We start from the raw sequence: 25754 nt of genomic DNA on the forward strand, positions 1-25754 counted from the left end.
GCTGATGCATTATAATGGATAATGCTGAGTATTTGCCCTTAAAACCATGCATATGAAATATTGTTATTCAATTATTTCCATTAATTAACTTTAATTTAAATTAATTCAATTTTGAATCATCATCAAATTCAAGTTTTATTTTCCAAGTTCAAGTTTTATTTGGTTCAACAATCATCCAAATTAATTTAACAAACTCTATTTTCAGACAAAAACTCTTGTTTGTAAGTCATAGGACAAAGGGATTTCTAATCCATGCCATGCTTGTGAAGAAAACCCCACACATTTAATTGTGTGATAAAATGAATTAATTAATGGATGCAGTAAAAAGTTAAAGTAGCCAAAGTCATAGTTGAGGTCATTGTTCAAAGACACAACAGCATAGCACCAGAACTCAGGAGCTGACAACAGATCAAAGGAAACTCAGTTCACAGGTCTTGTGCTTATGATCCGTTGGATGCCTAGCAGAACCCTGATCAGTGCAGCTGATCTCAGGGAACATCCCATAACGTCCCGTTAAAGGACTGAGAGTGGCATGTCAACCAAAAACATGTTATGGTTCTTATTCTGCTTTATTAAATGTACTGCATTTTTCATATAGCGCTTTTATCCAAAGCGCTTTACAATTGGTGCCTCTCATTCACCCATTTACACACACACTCACACACCAACGGTGAAAGGCTGCCATGCAAGGTACCAATCAGCTCGTTGGGAGCAATTAGGGGTTAGGTGTCTTGCTCAGAGACACTTCGACACACCCAGGGTGGGGGATCAAACCGGCAACCCTCTGACTGCCAGCCAACCGCTCTTACCTCCTGAGCTATGTCGCCTTTAGTGCCCTCTGCACATGGTTGCATTGTAAAATGCTGCAGCGCCCTCATTTTTTGTTGAACACTGCAGAGGTGTTGGCACTGTATGTATTTGGTAATTACAGACAAATTCATGGAGCATAGAGCATTCTGTTCCATCAACTTTGTTATACTGTGACACTTCATGGCCATCTGCTCGACTTATGTGGCAAAGGATCTCAGGAGCTTCGGATCGCAGACACAGTGGCAGAATTCACTTGAAAGGTAATATATAATTTTGAAATAGTTAATGATTACAATCATGGAAAATAAATATGAAAAAAAGGGGCGACATAGCTCAGGACATAAGAACGGTTGTCTGGCAGTCGGAGGGTTGCCGGTTCGATCCCCGCCCTGGGCGTGTCGAAGTGTCCCTGAGCAAGACACCTAACCCCTAACTGCTCTGGTGAGTGAGAGGCATCAATTGTAAAGCGCTTTGGATAAAAGCGCTATATAAATGCAGTCCATTTACCATTTAAATCCTTAAGTTTAAATTTAGCGTTGCATATATATCAATTTTAATAGCTGAATTGAAAAACATGGATAAAGCTCAATTGTCTCATAAATTTTTTAAATTACAGTGTATGAAACAGCTGAAATGACTGAAAAAGATCATTTTATTCTCTATGGAAAGAGTATTCAGTAAAACAAAATATTCTAAATGAAAATAATTCCCTTTTTAAACATGGAATATTTTGATACAGTGAACTTCTAGCTTCTGTAAGCTTAAACTTTAGTCTGTAAATGATCCTGCATTGTGTACAGTTAAGACACATACCATTGAATGTTTGGAATAATTTGGTTCTCTTTCCCAGCGGTAAAAATGTAAATAAACAAATAAATAAACAGGGCTTCCAGAACCATGGAATTGTTTGATTTGTCTTTGCCAGCTGACCTATGCTCTGTCTAATATTATATTTCCCTGTTCCTTTGGATGTGTACTTATTGATTTATTGATTCAAGCTTCTTTTTTTCTGGAGAATTAGACCAGTGTGGTATCAGATACTGTGTATTTCAGTGTCTTTGTTATTTAGTACACACTTTGTTATTTAGTATTGCTGTTATACAAGAAACGAAACCGTAATCATCTTGAAATCGGCAAAGTCAAGTCTCAAAGAAACAGCTCAAGTGTCACATCACTGTCATAATGTATGCAGCGAACTTTACAAAGTAGCTGCAGTAAACATGTGACTGTAATGAAATACATCACAAACTGTAATATGCTGTAATTACCAATAATGACTTCATGCTTATGACAGTGTAACGTCAGCTTTGTGATGTATAGTTCAAGCAAACTGTTACTGAAAATTTAAATAGTTGAGTGCATGTTGGATTTGATAAAGAGACGGACTGAAATGTGGGGGTAAAATAAATTGTTTTAGTATTACAGGACTTCCAGCTGAACAGAACAGAAAAAAGAAATCTGAGTTGTTATAGGTGGTTGGAAATGAACTGTTTATTCATTGGCTATGTACAAGAGAAGAGCCATTCAAATTTCATACACTGTGAAACAATCTTTGAAGGAAATGAGTTCTCTCTACTGTGCAATCAGTCCTTCACTTTTCAGCATCGATACATACTAAACAGCACATTTGATTTTTGGATTTTTGGTTGCTAAGTTTCTCTTTAAAGCACTGTCAATGGAAGGTCTTCCCAACCCTGCTGAAAACATTGAACAAAATCAATGAGCTCCAAATCTTGATTTCTGAAGATGTTTGTGCTTTAAATAATGTTTAATTTCTTGAAGACTGAAAATAAATTGAAAGGATTTAGGAGGATTTGCTTATCTGTGGGACACCATGAAGCATTACATTTCCTGGGCTTTGGAAAGCACATTGAAACTAGTTAATCTCCCGCAGTTCAATATTAAGTTTCACCTCACTGTCAGACCATTTTGAGTGAAGAAGAGATTAATCCCTATGTAAGAGATGGGTGTTGAAGGCTTACACACCACAGAAACACACTCTCACATTGTTAATACATGGATTAGGCCATTTTCTCACCGACAAAAGTAACACGGTGTCATATATCACCCACTCCTCATTGATATTCTCATTCAGAATGTACAGCACGTCGGCTGTAATAACGGCTATGGAAAGCCGGCAGCAGCACCAGGATGGAGTCCATCTGGCAGTGGGATTTGACCTCATTCACAGTGTATTGAATTTATAGATTTACCTGATGTGAGTATTCAAAAGGGAACCAGTTTGATGGCCAAGTTATAAACAGGAATTAAGTAGGTGTCGTGCTGGTTTTTGCCACAGTTTGCATGCTTAGCTTGCTTTTCAACTTCATTTTTAAGCCAGTGTTAAACAGGGATATGTGCTGTATTTTATTTTGGTACTTGATGTTTTTTGCTTATAATCAGGATTTGATCATTTATAATTATGATGTTATCATTTGTGCTGTTAATCCTTCTAAATTGAAAGTTTTTTTTTTTGCTTTAAAGCTCCAGTGTTCTTGAATTCCCAGTCTGTTGAAGGGGTTGCATGACTAAAATTTCGGTAAAGTCACACACTGGAATTTCCTAATTTCCTGATGGATCCGTCCTGTCATTTGATAAATTCCGCATTATAATTTACACATTATTTAATTGACCACAAGGATGTCTTTTTTTGGTATTTTCAAGATACCACAGCAATTACCTATAAACTAATGGTTCTTTTTTTATTATAAATATATCGTTAATGTCCTCTTTCTTTACTTTCAAGAATTTAAGTATTTTTAAAATTTGTGTGTGTGTGTGTGTGTGTGTATGTTTGTATGTATGAATTTCAGTCATAGCCTTACATTGCCGTTAGGGGAAGGTTCTTTATATGATTCAATAGTGAAATTGTGGGCCATTTGGTGAGAAATCACAGATAATTTCACATTTTCTTTGGCATCAGTCAATTACTTACCCATTGCTTTTCACATTGGTGAACTTTCTCCCTTTCAGCAATAAGACAGTCCTTTGACACAGTAAATATAAATTCAATGAATAATATTATATTTACTAAGACCAATATTCTACAGCACTTCAGTGTGGAGAGCTTCTCCGCCTGCTTGCTTATCAACATGAATTTGAATGTTTTTTTTTTTTTCTTATATATGTTTTTCCGACCCAAAGTGCCTCCCCTCTAACTCACTTTCCAGCTGAGTCCAGCCAACAGCCAGAGAGCAGTATTTTATTGCTCCATCAGGCTCAATAATATTTATGGTCCCATGTTCTTACTGAGGAGTGCGAACTTCATCACGTCTTGTGTTATTTATAATTTCATAAACCTGTTCTATGACAGTGTTTATTTTATCCCCATTCTAATCTGCTCCTAATAAAGACATGCCAGGCCAGCAGTGTGAAAAATGATGGGTCTTCTCGCAGAGCTTGCTGTGAGTTCAGGGGAATGGAGGGATAAATCAGAATTGTGGGCTACTGAGGTGTACAGATAATCTCCCAATGCTTTGCGCGAATCAGGCTTTTCCTCTCAATAGCGATGATCTATAGTAATGAAAATCCATGCAAACTATTGGAGGAAGAAGATTGAGGTGACACTCGCCGTAAATAATTAAAGTGAGCAAACTGAGATGACAAAAAAATAAAAAAAACAACGGGGAAATATCGACGAGTCTGTGAAATGACGGGTCTAATAAACAAAAACTTTTTCCATTACCCTCCACTTACAGTAAAAAAGGCAGTATCTACATCGTAGGGTTATCTTCAGTTTTTGCCGATAAAGCACTTTCTCAGAATTATGAAGACTCATTTAAACTGTGGCATTCAGAAGTTCACACTGCATGCTGTGATCCCTTTTGCAGCTGACCTTGTTGAAAATACCATCCTTGACCAGAGTAAAGCGTTCCAGCTAGGCTGCGAGTGCAAAAGGTACTGTGTAAGTACTTAAACCTGAAAGTGTCCTCTTTTGTGTGTTTTTTTGTGTGTTGGTGCTGGTATAATTAAAGACGACGGACGACATCGGCTCCTCCGCAGAATGCTCCAGCGATGACGAGGACCTGGAGGAGTGTGACTCAGGACATGCAGGTGGGCTAGGTTAGTTTATTTCTGCTTGCTCTAATGTGGTTTACTCTCATTTTGATTTGCAACCAAGGATCTACTCCTTAAAGCATCATTCCCCATGGAGTCCTTAAGTGTAACTTTAAATAATGCTTCAGGAGGCCGTGCTTATTTCAGAAGTGAGGTTTAAAATCAGAGTTGAGCATCCTTAAGGTCGTCTAAATTTTGTTCTGATACTCACATCCATCCCTGTGAACCAAGTATTTAACATTTAAGCAGATCATGAATTGAGTCATTTCAATGACTTCAACGAGAATGATAAGCTACACTTGACCATGGGGTTCTCAAAGTGGTTAACATGGTAATATATTTATACTAATTTTGTCCTCTCAGCATTTAATGAGAGCAAAAAGCTTTAATTCAAAAGTACAAAATTAGTATTAAGGAATACCATGTTCTCTACATTGATGCTTCAAAATGTATCATATTAAAATATTTATTGCCATGTGATATTGCATTTTGACAGATGATACATTTTGAGATTTTATTTTTTAAATTTGCTTTCAGCAAAATTATGATGTGATATCTAGCAGACTACCTGCAATTGAATTAGTTACTTTTTTGTTTGTTTCTTTTGTTCTTTCATTCGTAGAGGCTTGCCTTAAGTTAAACATTTTAATAGAGAACAGATATCATCGAATTTCTGTGTACAGTTTTTTGTTTTGTTTTTTTTTTTAAATAGTTTTGTTTAAAGGTGTAAGTGTTATGCTGCTGTCGTTCTTTTTAAAAGCAAAATATGAAAAATACAATACAATAGCTTAATATAGGCTAAAAACATCATTCACTCTGAGTCAACATTTGTTTTTGAGAGAACTGGGTTGTAGACCTATTTCATGTTGGTAGACCTGTAATAGCAAAATGTCTGTCAAGTCACTGTAATAACAATATGCAAATTAATTTCTAAAAATAATGTATGAGTAGACCAGCTAAATCATTCAACATCTTGAACTGATGGAGTTAAATATAGTTTATATAGTGCTCTTATGTCCTTCAGTGACATCATAGCATGAATAAGTAAAACTTATTCTTATTACAATACGCCCAAATCTATCCAGATGATTACAAAGCTTACGTTATTTTCCTTCCCGTCATAGTTAGTGGAGAACAGTGTAATATGTACAAGGCTGTCCCCATACGCGGTTGCATAATACATATTAGTCAATATTACATTTTTACCATCTTTTTTTTTTTTTTTTTTTCAAAAAGGAACAAAAACATTAAATTCCCACTGGTGATGACGTGTATTTATTAATTTATCATCTGGAGGCCTGCTCACCTCCATAAATAGCTGAAAAATAACTTTTTATGTTGGTGGTAATTTGCAAATGTCAAACGACCCCGCAGATCACCTGTTTAAAATTCCCGAGATATCTCTCATGGCTATAATTGCTTTATTTTCAGCTTTGGATTAAGCAAATGAAGAGAGGAGAATTTAGTCTGATAAGAGAGATGCAGCACACTTGGAAAATACCGGCAACTCGTGCAACAGCTTTTAGGTAGCAAGTGATTTTATTTGCGGAAAATGAATTCAGAATAATTTGTCTGCTTTTAATCAGACTCCTCTCTAGAATAAGGGTTGCTTTATTGGGCTCTAAATAAGATCAATTTCAGGGACGTGACAGGCTGCTGGCTAGTTTTATTTCCATTTATCCATTTTGCTATGACAATTTTCTGATTGTTCTTTTAAGGTCAATCTCAAGTTCTCTCAAAGAATACTAAAGAGACATATAAACAGGTTCAATTCTGTTTCGTAGTCACAAAGTTTCATATATTAAGACAGATATCAACAGGCCCCCAGTCATCCAATCACATGTTTACACAGAAATTCACGCCTCCATTCTAACCCCCACATCAGTTGACGTGGATAGCTGCATGATACGTGATTTTTGTGTTTAAATGTTTTGTTTTTTGGTATCTTTGTTTTTTTTTTTTGTTTTTTTTAAAAAGCATGCCGGGGTATTTTCGTCTGTTCTTTTCTTCATTTTGGTCTCTAGAGGCCTGTTTTTGATTTGGTGTACATATCTGCCAATTATCCAAAGTAAAAACATTCCTGTTGTTTCGCCTCATCTTGTGCCGCATGAATTTTTGGTGGTTGAAAATGACTTTTTTTTCCTGTACTTGTGCCATAGGCTTTTACTGAAACATTCCCATTTTTTGATTAACAAAGCAAATAAAAGGCAACAAAATCTTTTCTTGCCATCCATGCCCTTGTTAGTCTCAAGTGGGCTGCCCTATTTGTCTTAAGAAAGTTGTGTGTGAAAGAATGATCCCCTCCCCTCCCTATTCTCCTTCTTCTCCTCCGTCTGAGCCGTTCGACATATAATGTCCTTTTTTGACGCAGATGGCATAAAAAGAATTTTATTGCCACAAAGTATATCTGTTTTTCTATTTTATTTGTTGATCTTAAAAGTCATTTGTGGCATGCGATAACCATAGCTTCTTACTAACTACAACTAACCTACCAGAGACTCTCATCATCCAATGCATGGACTTTGATTGGCTCCATTTTGTATGTTTGAGTCATTGCTCTGCATACAGGCTAACCCAGCCAGTTGTGTTCTGTTTAGTTCTAGTTCAGCATCATTTAGAACAGTGGCAGCAAAAGCTGCTGCTGTATTCTTTCTCCTCAGCGATGTCTGTCTGTATGTCTGTATGTCCGTCTGTGTCTTGAGGTGTTGTCACGTGATTCTGTTCTCTGTTTGTAAAATTGTTGAATTTCCCCTTGCCCCTGAAGGAATTCCATAAGAAGGCGAATATCAATACAAAATTCAGATTAAATAAAGGAGTTATTTTGGGGGTACTCATTGGTCATGTGCAATCTTGACTGACCTATCAATTATTGGAATTATAAATATTGTTACATATATTTCTCTCATATGACAAACACACATACAGTAGCTGCAAATATTTTACCAACACCACATTGGTCACGTGGCATGTAATTCAATATCTGTGTAACTGATCGACCGTTCTACAAACTGCTTGTTTAGTCAAAATTACAAGACATCTGTTCTATTTTATTTTTGATTATTAAACACAAAAACAATTCTCTTTGGAGAAGAAATAAAGGTGAAATATTGTGTCTTTAATTCAGTTCTTGGGACAACCTTTACTGAATAGCTTTAGCTTTGTATGTTAATGGCAGCCTTTATTTTAGGACAAATGTGTTATAATCTGCTCATAAACTTTTTTTTTCCAGGATTCACTATCGAGCAACTCAGCATGGATCATTATTAAATTAATGATTCATGTTTAAATGTTTAAAATCTGCCAGTTGATTTGACCTCTCTATTACCTGAGTTTATGCAATAAGAAAAAAGTATAGCAATGTCCGGAATCTCACACTCTTTGTGTGGCCTTTGAAAAGGAAAGAGGTGTTACATTTGATATGGGTTGGAAAACATAGGGGTAAAACCTCAGTCTGACTATAAGTCAAATATGTTTATTCTCTCAAGTTTCATTTCAGCCACCCATAATGAAATGGGATCTCTGGACCTACGGGCCTGTGAGCCAGCAGCATCAACCGTTCTGTGAGCTTCCAGATGTGGCAATAACATGCATCTGACATTACATAGGGAGCTCTTTTTAATTGCAAAGATTTCAACCATGACTTTAAGGTCGCCTGCCTTCCCTGAACCTTGAATAAATGCTCAATATAACAGTAATAGAGTAACAGAGGACAAAACTATGGGGGGGAAAAAAATATTTGTTTAATGAAAGCATTAAACAACTTAATTCTTCAGGTGGTCCCAGCAACATGACTAGAGAGAGAGAGAGAGAGAGAGAGAGTTCATGGTTCAAAATGTGAGATGCATTAGGCTCGCTGATATTCACGACAATGGCTGAAATAGTGCATTTCTCACTCAACCTGCCAAGCACACATACAATAAAAGCATTATTAAAAAGGGAACTTCAGCAAGGTTTTGAAAGTGTGTCATGCTAATGGCTTCGCTATAACTCTCAAGTGCTGGTACGGACTAATCAAAGCCAGACGCATGTCATTAGGCCTGGATGTCAAAAGTATATATTCTCCCAGCCTCCAGACTCACTTGATTGTGAAGTAGTCTGAGGCATTATTCTTAGCAGTTGAGGGGGGGATGAAGAAAATATGTATAAATAATAAATACATTTTTTCCTAATCATTTACATAATTCCTTTGGTTCCCTGCTGGTGGACAAATGACTCAAGAGCAAGCATAGTCTGTTACACTATTGAAATGAATTAATCTGATATGCCAGTACCTGATGAAAAATCCAGATAGATCAGTCCATCAGGTCTGAAAGACTACACATATTTTTTCAGACTACATCTAAAACCCATTCATTTTCTCAGCGGAAGTACCTTGGCATTTTCTGAAAGCTGAAGTTTTACAAGATTTTCTTTATGGGGTCATGTATTTAAATCCTGATATCATGTGGCATATCATGGATATTAATCTTAGATCAGAAGATTCAGCACACAGGAGTGGGGTGCTGTATATATTTATTAAGCATTATTAAACTCTCCATGTAGTCATCTAGAAGCAGAAGAAATGCTTTCTAGCAATGTCTTTCTTTTTTGCCCATTATAGAGTCAAACAGTATTTTTTTTTGTAGTTTTCACAAAGTAAACTGCCAGTAAATTACTGCAGTATGCATATCTGCAAGTCATGTCTGTAGACACTTTTTAACGGTGGACAATAAATTACTACTAGTCAGGATCCATTGAAATCATGACTGGCAATTGTGGGATCATTGATTGCTTTTTCTTTGGATGATCCCTTCCTCCAAGTCGCTGTGGTTCACATCAAGCCCAAGAAGTTATGAAGCTTTCTTGATGTAACATCTCATCCAGCCTCAGCTTGTTCACCTGCATCAATACTTGCCACAGACCTAAATTGCTCAACTTCTATTTGTTTATGGCTGCTTAACAAATGGTAATGGGGACTCATTCAATATTGGCAGTTTTAAACATTTCTGACATTACACAAGATTCTTGAGTTTTGTTTTGCATGTTTTTATTTGTTGATTCAAATTTGTTTTCTTTATGTACGTGATTTTTTTTAAGATGGAGTTTAATTGGCTGAATAACCCCCATAATGTGACTATCCCTGAATCCCCTCCCCCTTGTTTAAACTACTGTGCACTGTCTTTGTCAATGATATGAACACTAGATGGTGTGATCAGCTTGCCACATCTCTGATGCCATGGACAATCTTTTCAAAAAGACAGTGTAGGCAGACATTTTATGCCACACCCATTAAATTAGCTATGAAAGGTAATCATTGGTCCTGCATGATCAAAACTCTTGAGCAGGTGATACTATTTTGACTAAAAAGTAAAGAGTATTTTCTAATTGCGTGTTAAAGACACATTAACTAACCTTTCTGAATGATGGTTTTGTACTTCATAGATAATTTAATATTTTCCCGTTTCAATTCCCATTAACCTGTGCACAATTTCAGTTCAGTTCAAATGCACGACATAGAATCTCTTTAAAAGCTGTGCATGGCATTGTGTTGGAACCTGGGTGAAAAATAGTTTGTCTTTAATGAGTGCGGGAACAGTGCCTCTACACTTCCACTTCCATTAGAGCTGGCAATAATGAGCTCAAAATAAGAAGTGAGATTAATGTTCTCGTTGCTACATCTATTTTTAGAATGCACTCCCAGAATGATTTTTTGTCTTTTTATCATTTTACAAAAAGACACACTCCCACATTCTTTAAAACCTCTATAAATCTGCAGTTTCTGACTGCAGACTTTTTCCACATGTACAAACAGACCAAACTTTCTTTAAATTCATTTAAAAGCACATTTTTATGAGCAACATAATATTCAAAATAACCACAAAGAACTTTGTACTTAGATATCCAATTTTAACACTGTATCAGGCCATTGGTGTAATGTCAAAAGGAAAATGTTGTGAGGGAAATATTTGATGAATAATGATAATGAATAGTTTTCCCTATACGCATCTACTTGGTCTCACAAAAGTAAGTTTTGATAAAGGTACCTGTGCATGATTCATTGTAAACAAGACCAGGTTAAAACCTAGTATATGGCTGGACCTAACACACGTGATCCGGCCGACCAATGGTGTAACTTCATCGCTCAGTCAGTCAGTCACTCACAGACATTCGCGTTTGTAGGGCTGGCCCCGCTGTTGCGGTCCAGCCAAAAACAAAATATACTCTTAAATTAGCCATGTTAGCATAGCTTGTTTGTCCTCGACTGCAGTGTTAATTAAAGGGAAGCTAATTAGCATGGATAGAAACGCAATTATACAGCATTTGAATAAATGTAGTGAATGAAGGTCAGGACAGAAAGAACAATTCGAAAGATTATTATTTTATCAAACAAATGTAAGTTGTTTATTCTCTTTGAAAAATCATATAAACGTCCAGTCATTCATTGAAGAAAAGATTAGCACATACAACACACAATGGTCAGGTATAGTCACTCACTGTTTTAAAGATTTTGCACAGTGGGCATCTAGTGGTGCTTATAAGGGCCAATATTCTTTGACAGCTAGTAATAAATTCCCCCCAAAGACATTCACTCTCTTGAAGTGCAACATTAAGTGTGCAGCACATATGCTGATGAGACAAGCTTACTTATGACCCCAACCATAATATTAATTTTCTGATACAAGACAGATATCAACATCATATAAAGAGACTGATGTGTTGTTACTAATGCTCAAAGAAGGGTAGAAACCCCATGTACTATTTTAGTTTTGTACCTCATATCGAAGTTCCATTCATTTTTACACGAATGCCTCCTCTCATTTCAAAGTAGGCCATCCAAGAACAATTCCATTTTTCTATTGCATAGCTACTGTTGTTATTCATAATAGGCCAAAAATATATTCACATGTAAAAACAGAAACTAATCCTTAATTTTGGAAGGCTAACATAACTGGGAATTTTTTTTTTTTAAATGTGAAAATATTTACAATGCGAAATGATTCTCTGTTATGATGTACGATCTGAGTGTGACCAATATGTAGCCTTTTTCTGAAAGGATTGGTATGTAAACTTAAATAAGAACAACCTTGTGTAAGGCACACCTATTTGTTCTTTATGTGGAAAAAAATCCACAGAAGGCCACAGAAGTGCAAAGCCCTTAGCATGCAATAACTTGCAGTGGATACTCCCCAGTATCTTAACCTTTAGTGTTAAAGGCCTTCCACACCAACAGCTAATTTTGGGGGGACTTAAATAAATAGCATTTCATTATAGCAGATTATGTCTAATAAACTTCCCCTGCAGTCAACACATGACTCACTTCCTGTGATTGCCTGGCTTTATTTTTATTTCTGTCAGAACATAATAGTAATTTCAACCCTTTTCAAACCTCACTGGACCAGAACTGCCAATATTGTGTTAAATTCTAACCCGTCCCCAGATCACGCAAGGACATCAAAAACAGGATGGTCATGGTCATATGAAGCAAACATAGCTGACATCATAAACAAATAGTTGCAAGCAAACTTTATGAGCCTTGTTGCAAGGTGCATTGAACATAATTGTGTTCAAGCAATAGATACGTACTCTCAAGCTCTTCTGCCTTTTGAAAGTAAAAAAAATCCCTTGCAGGTGCCCCACATCCCTAGCTCCTTAAATTCCAGATTCAGTATGATTTATGTAGTTATTTACAGGAAAAGCCTGCATTCAATTGATTCAATGTGTACTTAAATACAGATGTTTTCATTATCCATAAATACAGTTTGTCAAATTAATTTGCTGAATTAATTTGTAGTTGTAGAACAAAAACAACTGTTGATTAACTCCAGGCCTAAGTGAATCTTCATTCTTTACAAGTGCTTCAAGGGGAATACTTACCATTACTATACTACAGTAGAATATTAAATACTAAAGCTAATATAATAGTACTATTACTACTGTAAATTGCACCCTATGAAGCACATTTCATTACAAATACATGAGAGGTATGCCTCCTTACACAAAACATTGTCTTCATGTAAAAAAAAATAATAATAAAAATGTAATGACTTTTCATGATTGATTTACACTACTCAAACCTTGTCCCTAACACTCAGAGAGAGCATAAAAGCTATTTCATAGGCCTGCGACTCTTAAAAAGCATTTTTAAGATCTGCCAGATTCCCCAGAAATCTTTACCTTTCGGGGTTGAACCATATTTTCAGTTAAATACCACTGAACATCCCAAAAAGAAGTAGCTAAGCCACCAGGTTTGAGAGTGGCATTTTACAGAGCCTTTCACCGCAGTGTCCTTCAGCTCACAGAAGCAATTCACATCTAGAAATCCAGACACCTTGTCAAGAGTGAAATATGTCAAATCTTTCATTGCTTTTTCAGTGCCTTCACTGGCGTCTGTTATTACATGATAAAGCCAGTGGCATTCATCTTTTATATGTTGTTAACACATTTTATACAGCCCGCCAAAAGGATATGTCCTATGTCCAGGCAGAGCAGCACTTTCACAAGGGTTCAAAATGAGATTTTTTGTCACATTTTGTATTGGATTTTAATTTCTTTATTTAATTTTATTTATCTCTATATTTCTGGGGGTGGGAAGGGAGGTGTGGGGGGTCAAATATCTGCATGTGTTGCCATCATAACCACTTTCTTAATTAAGCATGACACACGAGAACACAACAATGCCATCTAATGGACATCTAAAGCACAGAGACATAACCCCATCCTGGAAGTCAGAATGAGTAATAGGGTTCAACAGTGTGACTTTTTAAGTCAAATCAATACCATACAGTGCAATACTGTTCCATTTAATTTCAGCATTAAAACCTTGTGCCCTCTTGTGGAATTCCTCAATACTTGGTTTAAGTGTTTAACCAATGACTGTAGGTCCTGAGCTGAGGATCATACATTATCCTAGCTCTCCAAAATGATCCACTGTTAAAAACCAACACAAGGACTGCTTGATATATCTACAGTCAAGCAGATAATTTGACACAAAGCATTAATAGACTTAACCATGAAGGAAATATCCCTAAATTACACTTAAACATATTTAAATGCTTGCTGCTTACCTTGATTTTATATAATCTCAGTGACATGCTTCTGTCCTTAACTAATTTACCCACATTTGTTTCCAATATTTACTGACATTTGAGTATTTACAAGAACCTACAGCCCTTGGTTGAACTGTTCCTCTGACCTATAACCTTTCTCCACCTGCTAACCTCCTCCTTACCCTAGCTTGCTGTACCGTTCTTCTACTTTCCCTAAATGCAACTTACTTTAAGCATGCATTAACATCTTGCAGTAAAAAATAACCCATTTTCAGCCAATTTCTTCTCTCTTTGACGTACATCCAGACTGCACGCCTGTTATATGTTTTAAAATTACTAATAACAGATATATTTGTCGTTGGAACACATGAAGGAGGTGACAGTTGACTACAAACTGTCCCTCTTGACTGTGTGTTGGTTTTAGTGTGTGCATCTGGTTGTTCATCTATAATAGTGTGTGAAAATTGAAATTGCTTTGTTCTTTCTTCCCTTGGGAATCTTTTTTTCATAGTTTCTATTTAAATCTATATATATATATATAATTTTGTTGGTTTTTTTAATTGCAGATCTGTTTGGTTTTGTTCAAAATTGATGTCTAAAAGCTGAAAATTAGCTGTGAATATTTGAATCATCTCTAGTATTACTTTCATAAATATATATTTTCTTCTTTTCTTTATTTTTGGATTTGGAACCACTCCAGTGAATGTTCTGTGGGCTGTAAGGCACAGCTGAAATTGACTAATATGTAAAATGTGGAAATCACAATTGGAGATGCTCAAAATTAAATTAGAAATTCCACAAGGGCCTCCTTCCTGGTGTTATAAATATAACTATACAAGAGGAAAATACAGAAATGTCCCACATCACTATCAGTGAAGGGGTTCCAGATCTTTCTTTAGCTTGATTTTTTTCTTCTATGTTTTCTAATTTTTTGAAAGCTATATTTTTGATAAATAATTGAATTAATGAATGATTGAACTGCATGGCGAAGAAGTTGCAGTTTAGGGTTTGTGAGATTGTCAGTGTTAGAGTTATGTTCTTTTTTGTAGATGGGCATGTATATGCTCATTGTTTGTATATCCCCATCCCTTCCTTACAGCCAAAAGCTCTAATGCCGCCCGACCGCTTCGTACTGCCTTTACATGGACATGGCAACTGACTTACACATTCACCCCCCTCATTTTCATTTCCTATGTAGTATGTTCATAGGTCCAGTCCCCACCCCCCCCTCCCCCACATCCTTCCTCTCCTCTTTAGCAATGTTAAAATATGTACAGCCGTCCATTCATTCAAATCAAAAGAATAAATAAATCTAAGCAAAAACTTTAAATTATTAGAATGTAGATATTTATTGAAAAGAGCAAATCTATCAATGCAAAAGTTATAGATGTACAGTTTTTTGTAATACCTGAGTTATTTATCAAAGAAAAAAAAAAACAAAACAGAATAATGGTGAAGTTTATTTTTCATGTTATGTGGTGTGGATGTATGTGTTGTTGCCTCCCTGTACCATCTTGTCTAAAATATATTAAACAAGAAATACAATTGCTAAAGTAAATTTTACAGAAATTTAACTATACTTGTCCAAGAGCATTCTTACACAACTTTCTTTTGTAAATTTTTTTTTTCTTCATGCCAAAATCATGCGGGCAATTTGTTGATGTAAGTTGACGGAAACTATGTGGTATGCTTTCTTTCTTCGATACTTTCTTCGTAGGCTGTTATGATTTTCTAAGCTGAATTATATTTTTGAAGTTTTGCTTTTTCTTTTTTTCAATGTACTAAGCCCTTTTTAATAAATATAGCTGTGCCTTTAGTTTGTGAATGTCTAATGTAATGTTTGCTGTAACTTGTGATTACTAAATAATGTTTTAATTGTACGTTTGCCTTGATTTTTCTTTTATGATTTTATATTTGCATCTTTGTTTAATGCTCTATATGCAAGTCTTTGCAGTATATAAGCAGCCTCCATGGCAGAGGACTTTGGCCACTTCAGTGATCAACTGACTGTTATTTTGCTCAGGAAACCATATTAATTAAAGCAAATATTTTAAAACGACCTTTTCTACTGGATATTTTATTTTCTACAAATGCCTCCCTTATGCATGCGAACACCCACAAAGTAACACATACACACACACACAAACACACACACACACACACACACAAAATGTGCACTCACATAAAACCCAGTGCCATCACTATCCCTTATCAACAAGTGCAACTTAAAACTTGTGGTTTAGCCATAACAATTTGCAATGCAAATGCACAACTCTCAGGGAGTCTTTAATCAGTACATGATCCCTGTATTGCTGTTGTCTTGTTTTCTTGTGCTTTTAATAAGCCACTTTGCCTGAAACAGGGAAAAAATCTGATAGATTTACTGTACCAAACTTTCACACATTTCATTGTATATGCAGAAAGGATGAAACTATATTACTATTCCAGGATAACAGTATGTTAAATGTATGAATATATAACATAATCTCATAATCAACATGTATGACCTCATATCCAGACAAATACACCAAGAAGAGCATACAGTACACTGCCAAAAGGCCACATTCAGTTGTTTACTGAACCCTTTGGCGACGTTCTGCCATTTTGGTAGCTGTATAATCCAGTCAAAAGGCAATAAACTTGGGCCTGTGGGGGAGCCAGATTTAGAGTTTTAGAGAGAATACGGTTGAAAGTTTTGAAGGTTGGGCACTGGATCTGCCATCATTACACCCTCTTCAGACTCAGCTCAACCTAAGACACTGATCACTGCCTTTTCCCCATTTAGATTATAGTGTTGTTGGGGGTGAGAGGGCTCTGTATATGCTTTTTAAAATATCTTAAAATATCTTTAGTTCCCATTATGGTATATTCCAATGCTCTGTGTAGATAGATGCATGCCACTATGGGCCAAACCAAATCTATAAATCACTAGCGCAAGCTTGATGATACATTTTCTGCATGAATGAACCATAAGACTTTGTATACATATGTGTATATAAGTACACATATAGTACATATTTTCCTATTACCTGGTGTAACATTTCTACAAGTGGATCCAACCAAGTTTTATTTGATTAGCTTTTTATTATGTCTGGCTCACCCTTACAATATCCCATTAAGCCTTTTGATGCAGCGTTAATAGTTTTGTTTGTTTTTGCTTTTTTATTTATTTTTTAAGTTTTTGGTATTGTTTGATTTTGTTTTACTAATATGGCATTGGTATGTTTATATATAATTTTAATTTCTACTAATTTTACTAATGTTGATTTATATATAGTGACACAAAGTATTTACTCTGTTCTAACATTTGCCTTTTATTTCTTTTCAATTCTAGGAGATGAATTAGTAATCCCTGTACTTATTGAAGATCCCTTAGAAATCCCTCCTGTAGCTACTCGTGCACCCTTCATTACCCTCCCCCCAACCTTTCGTCCCCTCCTTACCATTATTGAGACCACCAAAGAGTCCCTGTCCATGGCCACTGAGGCGGGGTTACCTTGCTTGTCGGACCAAGGCAGCGATGATTGTGATGATGATGGCTTGGTGATATCTGGGTATGGCTCAGGGGAAGCGTTCGACTCTAACCTGCCCCCTACTGATGATGAAGATTTTTACACCACCTTCTCCTTGGTAACAGATAAGACCTTGTCTACGTCGGCCTTTGAAGGTGGCTACAAAGCTCACGCGCCTAAGTGGGAAGCCAAGGACTTTAGACCTAACAAAGCCTCCGAATCTGGTAGGACTACTACCACATCCTTGTCCCCTGAGCTGAGTCACTCCACAACTTCCTCTACGCCAGAAACGCCACCCAAATTGCCTGCGGGCAAAATGAATAACCGAGAGCTAAAACCCCAGCCAGACATAGTCTTGCTTCCATTGCCCACTTCCTATGAGGTAGACAGCACAAAACTGAAGAACCCATTAATAACCTCCCCCATGTTCCGTAATGTACCCACAGCAAACCCCACGGAGCCGGGCATCAAGCGGGTTCCGGGGGCCTCAGAGGTGGTCCGTGAATCTAGCAGCACCACTGGGATGGTCGTCGGAATAGTAGCTGCAGCCGCTTTATGCATCCTTATTCTACTGTATGCTATGTATAAGTACAGAAACAGGGACGAGGGATCGTACCAAGTGGACGAAACAAGAAATTACATAACCAACTCAGCACAGACGAACGGCGCAGTGGTAAAGGACAAACAGCAAAGTTCGAAAAGCAGCAGCAAGAAACAGAAAAACAAGGACAAGGAATACTATGTGTAAAATGTAATGTCGACGGAAAAAGATAACAAAAAAAAGTACATTATAAAAACGATTATCGTATCAGGAGCTGCAATGAATGAAGGAAAAAAGAGAACTGAAACATTGCGCTGAGTCAGTGAACTATGAAATGTACTGTAATATAAAGCACACTTACTATTGTAAGCATACCGAGAAGGCTAATAGCAACATTAGTGACCTTATTCTTCTATCTGGTCAGAGACGTTATCAGTGTAGAATATTTCACAGCTACATCATTATCCTAAGTGACTTTTAGAGGTATGTGATCCTTGGCGTAAACCTTGTTTTTTGTAACCCTGTAAAGAAAAGATCATAATTTTGGCCATTTCAAGCATGTGTGCGACATGTAGTGCTGGCATCTTTACAAGAGTGGGTCAGAAAAAAAGGATCATTGTAAAAGTCAAAAAAGGACTCTTGCCATAAAAAAATGACAACTTTGTATTGTTTCTACATTATAAAGTGTGGTGTCTTATAATTTTTTTGCTCTGTGCAAAAAAAACAATGTATTAAATGAAAAAATGTGAGAAAAATGGTCTAAACAGATCTCTGATGATCTTGCAGCACTGTTGACTGATCTCAGCCTAATTCTTTTAATCCTATAACCGACAACGATGCTGAAAAGTCATGTGGAGAAAGGTGGTCGGTTTTTCTTCTCGGTAAAGCATCTGATTGTAATGCATGCCATCCCAATGCTACTATATATGGTGTTCATTTGAACAGATCTACCAGGCCAAGCAATTCATCATCAAAGCAACCGTTTCCTTTTTATCTTACGTTGACAACAAAGAAAAAGAAAATCCCAGATATATATTTTTATTTTCAATCAGTGCTGGTTATATAGTTTGCAGCCTTCTGTGTTTGTCCATTTCCTCCTGTTCAATTTTTGTTCTTTTTTTTATGAAGCTGCTGTGACAGAAATGATCCATAAATGTCTAACTGAGGACTCCTACAGTACTATAACACTGTTAAGGATGTTTAAACAGAAATAAATCTAATGTGAAAAGTGTGAATTTTATCTGTTGTCACAGTCAACTGTGTCAAACAACAAATTTGTTTACATATTTTATTACATTATAGCTGTTGTACTTTGTAGGTAGATATTGTACATAACATTTAAGTTGTAATTTTTTTAGTAATTTTATTGTACAGACTGATCATTTGGTTTATCAGTGTATTTCATGAAGAAAATCAAAACTGTTATCTGAAACGGAGAAAGACTTTGGAGCAAAGAAAATATACGCATATTTTGTAAAGAGAGGAGAAAAATATTGTTAGGTTAGAGATCTAAACTTTCTCGCTGATGTTTCTAAGTCGCATGAATATTTGACTACTGGAAGTTGTCAATCAAATACAAAATGCCCTTCTTAATTGTATCAAGGCTTCCTTGTTATCAATTATTTCATGTTATTTTTATTTAAAAAGGAATATACATATAATAATAAAGACAGAAATAATGGATGCTGATGTGCAGTTGAGAGAACCTACTTAAATACAGTATGATTTTTAATGCCATGTCTGCTGGCGCAGTCTGCTGAAATAACTGTATACTGCTCTCCTCTCTGTTCATTCCAGAAATGACTGTTTATCTACATTTGTGGGTTTACTTTTGCAATCTTAATTTGTTTTCAGTTTCATAAACATGTGCACATTGTAAGTGGGCTTTTGTTTTGCTTGTTCATTGCTTTTTTCAACAACTGCTGTGTATTTCCATAAACATTTTGATTTTCTGTGTTGCCACTGCTTTTACATTATCACATTTATTGTTTTGAACTCAAGGACATGCCTAGCAATAAAATGTTCTTTCCAAAGCTGTCAACGTTAGGATGCAATCTGCTGTTTGTGACATTGCAAAAATGTCTTCAAAAATACCCTCTGTAGAACCTAGGGTTGAAGATGTTTTCTACCTCATCTCTGCCATTTAATTCATTGTTTATTGACCAATGTATGCATCTGAGACAAACAAGGGAAAAGCAACTTGGTTTGTACTGTTCTGCTTCAATTCTCAAATGCCATAGCAGTTCAAATTAATAGCATTTTTTCAGGTGAGTGTTGTTCGTAGGCCTTATCATTCTTAGATTTTGAAGCAAGAGCACTTTTTCCAGGTCGATGGTTATGGTGTAAAGCCTTGATTAACTATGTTATGATTGCTTCTGACGGAATCTGTAGAAACTCTGCACACGGAAGGAACAGGGGCTCTTCTTGTCAAGACTGGATTTCCAGAAATCCTCAACAACAGTATGGCACCCTTTACGAAACATCTGGTTTTACATAGGTTGATTTCTTCATAGTTTTTTGTCTTGTGTTAAGAGAGTTTTTTTTTTTTCAAAACACAGTGAAACTTTTTTTTTTTTTTTGGAAGTTCTCCGTTGAGCAGCAGGATCGCCCAGTGAATCCAATGAACTGCCTTTGTCCACTGCTTGTGCCTATACTTATATCTGACCTCCTTGCAGGCTCCTCAGCATGCATTGTACACATTTATTTATGGAATATTCCTGTTGCCAGAATGTATTTATTTTGTGAATATTCCTCATTTTAAATTGTACATGTACTTCTACATTCACTCCATATTCACTTGTTTATTTGTTCATTCCCACATGTTAATGGAGAGACCATGCATACTGAAGTGCAAGGAGGATAAGGACAGAAGGCACCAAATGGCTTTAATAGAGTATGGTCACCAGAATGGTTCTTTCAAATTTAGTGTACTGAATAGTTATGAGAAGGCTAACAAAAAATCTGTGCAGCATTCCGTTGGTGCATATGACTGTTAGGATGTTTATTAACTGCTGTATTGATATAATTAAGATGGCTGAAATGCATGTATAATCCATGGGTGCCTTTGTAGAAGGTCTCATATCTCAAGACAAATGTGGTTATAACCCACAATTAGTCAATACTAAGGCTATTGTGCAGTGCATGCATAACAAAACTTTAATTCAGTTTATACAGGCACTGGTAATCAGGCCTTCGATTTTCAAATATATTCAACCATATAATTGAAGTATTGCATAAGTAACATAACAAAGACTGTGTATTCTTGAAGACTACACACACACACACACACACACACATACCCAATCACTGTATGGATTATCAAAGAAATAAATGCTTTGAAAGCAATCTTATTATTCACCCCCAATCAATATCAACAATACTGTTTACACCAATGCAAAATAAATAAATAAAATTAATTGCTGGTTACCTAGCTTGCCAAACAGAATTTTTTGAGGTTCTGGAAAGTTGTGAAAACATTAATTTTGTTTTTAGATCATACTATGAGGGTTGTAAGAAGAAGATAATATGTAACAACAATATTGATATTTACTGCAACATTGCAGTGCAGTGCAGTGGCTAGGTAGCTTCAACATGGTTTCTCAAAAGTGTTTACACATTGCTCATGCTGAGCCAAGTCAACACAAACTGGAATTGTTGTCCCCCACTTAACTCCAGTTTTGGGAAGGCACTTTCTCATTTCAGCATGACACGGTGAGGTCCATATAGAGTGTGGAAGAACTTGACTGGCCTGCACAGAGCCCTGACCTCAACCCCATCCAAAACCTTTGGGATCAATTGGAAAGCCAACTGCAAGCCCAGCCGAATCAGCCATTCAGTGCCTGACCTCACTTATGCTATTCTGGCTAAATGGAAACAAATGACTGCAACAATGCTCCAACATCTAGTATAAAGTCTTCCCAGAAGAACAGAGATTGCTATAGCAGCAAAGGACCAACTCCATATTAATGCTTATAGTTTTGGATGGATTAGATGTTGGATACTTTTGGCCCTGTAGTGTACCTTGCCCAAGGCCCCCCCAACAGTAACAGGTATGTGAACTTTAAAAACAAACAGTGGGGACTTTCCACTATAGGAACAAAAACCAATAAAATGGATTGATAGACCGGTGTGTTTATAATTTCTTTGGTCCATCATGGAAAGAAAGGGAATTTTTTTTTATCTTAATGTTGTTATAAATGCATCATTTTAAAATTGAATTAGCCTTGCTGAAATTATACAGGGTTGGGCTCCTGTGTGTCAAGTTTGTTTTGGTGCAACATGTTGTACATTGCGTGGTTTGATTCGTTGATGAAGCCCCAGTTGTCACTGATTATGTTACTGAAACGGGGGAAGGAGAGTTCAGCAACAACTCTGTTCAATGGGCTGTCAAATATTTCAAACATGACAGCAACTGAAAAGGACCGAAATCATGATCCCAGAACATTCTAGAGCCTCATGATGGAATTTTGGAACAGGCCCCCATGGGCCACTGAACATCTCTGCCTGTATTACACTGCAAATGTTGACTAAACTCAGAGCCTTTTTGTTTTTCTGTTAATAACCCATGAGCCAAGAGCACTAGAGATGGCAAAGAGAACACTAGAATGTGTTCTCTCCTCTTCTGTGGTAGGTATGTAGCAGATGGTACTCCAGCATATTCTTGCCAGACATCTTTAAATCCAAATTATAAAGGAGGAGAACTGTGTTGTTGTGGCATAGACAATGTGAGGCAATGGCCATTGCATTTGCATTTCATGTTTGCATCCCCACAAGAGCCAGTGTCCTAACCCCACAATACAAACATCATCACGAAAGCATGGCACTGGCTCCTGATAAAATCAGGTAAGCACCAGGTTTTAATTTAATTCATATTTAACAACTCGAGTCACGCTGGAAGGACAGATTTGAAACCTCTTGCATCCGTGCTGTATGCTGTATGTCCGCTCGACATGGCTGCGTGAAAAGGCAGCCTATGCAGTTGCGAGAAAAAGTTTGTGAACCCTTTGGAATTACTTGGATTTCTGCGTTAATTACTCATTAAATGTGGCCTGATCTTCATCTGAGTCACAATAATAGACAAACACTATCTGCTTAAACTAATAAATTATTAAAAGCAATTAATAATTTTAATTCTTGTCAATACTGAATGCATCATTTAAAAATTCAGTGGTTGGAGAAAGTATGTGAACCTCCAGGCAAATTGCTTCTTTGAAAGCTAAATGGAGCCAGGTATTCCAGTCCATGAGATGAGATTAAATGTGTGCACTGGAGGTGCTCTGCCCTAAAAAAAAAAAAAGGCACGCAAAGTTTGGTTACTGACAGGGTCTGCTCTTCTCAAAAAACATCTGTTTATGTGAACCATGCCCTGATCAAAACTATTTTCAGATGACATTAGAAGAACTGTAGAGATGCATAACGCTGTAAAAGGCCACATACAGAAGTATTTCTAAAGGCCTGGCAGTTCATCAATCCACAATAAGGTGTCTACAAATTCTGTACTGTTGCTAGAGGTGGGCATCCAGCGAAGATCACAGCTAGAACACAGTGTGCAATGCTGAAGAAGGTAAAAACAACCCTTGGGTAAGTGCAAAGGACCGAAAATCTCTTGAACTCGCTAAAGTCTCTGTTCATGTGTCTACTACAAGAAGAACATTAAGCAAGAATGGTATTCATAGGAGGACACCAGGGAGGAAACCTCAGCTACATTGCTGCACGTCTCAAGCTTGCAAAAGACCACCTGGATCTTCCACAGTGCTTCTGGGACAATGTTCTATGAATGGATGAGACAAGAGTTCCACTTTTTTTGCAGAAATGCACAATGCTAGGTTTGGAGGGAAAAAGCACCAACACCAAAACTTCATCCCAACTGTGCAGAATGGTGGAGGGAGCATTGTGGTTTGGGGCTGCTTTGCTGCCTCAGGGCCGGAATAACTTCAGGGAACAAAGAATTTAAAATTTTATCAAGACATTTTACAGGAGAATGTCAGGGTCGCGGTCGGTCACCTCAAGCTTCATAGAAGTTTGGTGATGCCACAAGACAATGACCCTAAACACATGAGTAAATCAACAAAATAATGGTTTAAACAGAAGAAAATGAGGAGCCTTGTATGTTTTAAACATATATCATTGTTATATTGAATGTAAATTTTGTTCTTAATTTTTAAAAATTAAGTGAATATAATTCATGATCCTACAGCAGGGATTGTAAGGAGAACACTACTGAATTTGTTTGTTCCAGTATTGTATTTCTAACCAAAGCGTAACTATAAAACAGTAAACAATATGGAATCTGGACGTAACTGCATAATTGAATTACAATTGCAGATACAATTGGACCAAACTGTAGCCGTTTCATTCAACATTTGGGTATTTAAGTAAGCAAGTTCCTGCATAAAGACAAATGTGATGAGAATATTTCCACCAAATGGACACTAAAAATATAAAAAATATAACTATGAAAAAAATGATAACTAGTATACATAGGCCTTCTGTAGCCATACATATTAAATCCTTTTTCAAATGAAATCAGAGATTTTCCTGTGGGCTGGCAGTGGCTTATGAGCCGCTGGCTACTGCATAAGCTTAAAGTAAACAAAGGGCCAGGCTATGCAGAGGTCATTTTTCCCCACACATAGTAAGGAAGACACGCAAACTGCGGCCTGTCGCCTGAACTGCTGCCAAACACACAGGGATGCTTATTTGTGATGTCGTGCTCAGAGCCTGCCCGTCCCATAATTATCTTGCCACAAAAAAAAAGGGTTATCCCTGCAAACTTTCTCTTAAACACCCATTTCTTCCTTTTACATCTCTGAATCACTTCATAGATTGCCTCTATTGATCTGTGTCTGCAGCATCTCCCAGGTAATAAACCATAGAGAAGTGCCGTAAATTAAGGCCCTGGCGTCTGAGCACCAGCCTGTGAATTTAACATGATGAATGCCCTGGACAGAGAAGGCAACTTTCCACACAATTAAATTACCATATAGCTGTTGTACAACATATCAAGCAGAGGACAAAATTGACAAGATGGGGGGAACTGTGTTAAAGCTCATACTGAACAGGGAAATATATGTAGCTGTTTGCATGTAGGGGCGACATAGCTCAGGAGGTAAGCGCGGTTGTCTGGCAGTCGGAGGGTTGCCGGTTCGATCCCTGCCCTGATCGAAGTGTCCCTGAGCAAGACACCTAACCCCTAACTGCTCTGGTGAATGCGAGGCATCAATTGTAAAGCGCTTTGGATAAAAGCACTATATAAATGCAGTCCATTTACCATTTACCATTACCCAATGCACACTCACACAAATATATTATACACATACTGTATATAAAATCAAATCAGTTGTATTTGTACAGAGCTTTTTACAGAAAAGACGCTTTATTGAGTAACAAAAAAAGGGTAAGAAACAGAGCAAAACAGCAAAAACCAGACCAGAATGCCCAAATAGGCACAAGGTAAAAAAAATTAATAAATAAAAAAAACTTGCAATGGGGGTAAAACCCCTCAAATAGTGGCAAGAAACAAATTCCCGATTGGAAGAAATCTCAGGAGGAACCCGGCTATAGATGGGAAGCCCATCCACGACTGACCGGCCGGGTGTAAAGCAGTGGCAGAACGGATGTAACAGAAATGTAATAAGGGATCTTATACCTATATACTCATAATAGTTTCAGAGTTTAATTCAAATGTGGAAATATTATTTTGCTGAGGCTGTGATCAATTTTATGGTAGCTATTTTTTTACAGACAATCCTCCAGTCCACATCATTTTGTGGAACTCAGATGGGTTTCTTCAAACCCAATAAACCGGGA

General features: G+C 36.8%; 1 protein-coding gene across 25 annotated transcripts in view; it reads left to right on the top strand.

The window, feature by feature from the left end:
* The window catches only part of nrxn3a (neurexin 3a), a 317098-nt gene extending 297464 nt beyond the window's left edge, over nucleotides 1-19634 (top strand). For 9 of the 25 annotated variants that reach the window (XM_035418878.1, XM_035418924.1, XM_035418953.1 and 6 more), the window contains 2 exons: nucleotides 4785-4872; nucleotides 17227-19634. In XM_035418878.1, coding sequence (XP_035274769.1) covers nucleotides 4785-4872; nucleotides 17227-18152 — 1014 coding nt within the window. In that variant the 3' untranslated portion in view covers nucleotides 18153-19634. Of the gene's footprint in view, nucleotides 1-4784; nucleotides 4873-14991; nucleotides 15952-17226 lie in introns of those variants that run through there. The other 16 variants (XM_035418896.1, XM_035418934.1, XM_035418962.1 and 13 more) reach the window with 8 other exon arrangements.
* The last annotated feature ends 6120 nt before the right edge of the window (nucleotides 19635-25754 follow it).

The sequence above is a fragment of the Anguilla anguilla genome, chromosome 1, assembly GCF_013347855.1.
Source record: "Anguilla anguilla isolate fAngAng1 chromosome 1, fAngAng1.pri, whole genome shotgun sequence".
Classification (NCBI taxonomy): Eukaryota; Metazoa; Chordata; class Actinopteri; order Anguilliformes; family Anguillidae; genus Anguilla; species Anguilla anguilla.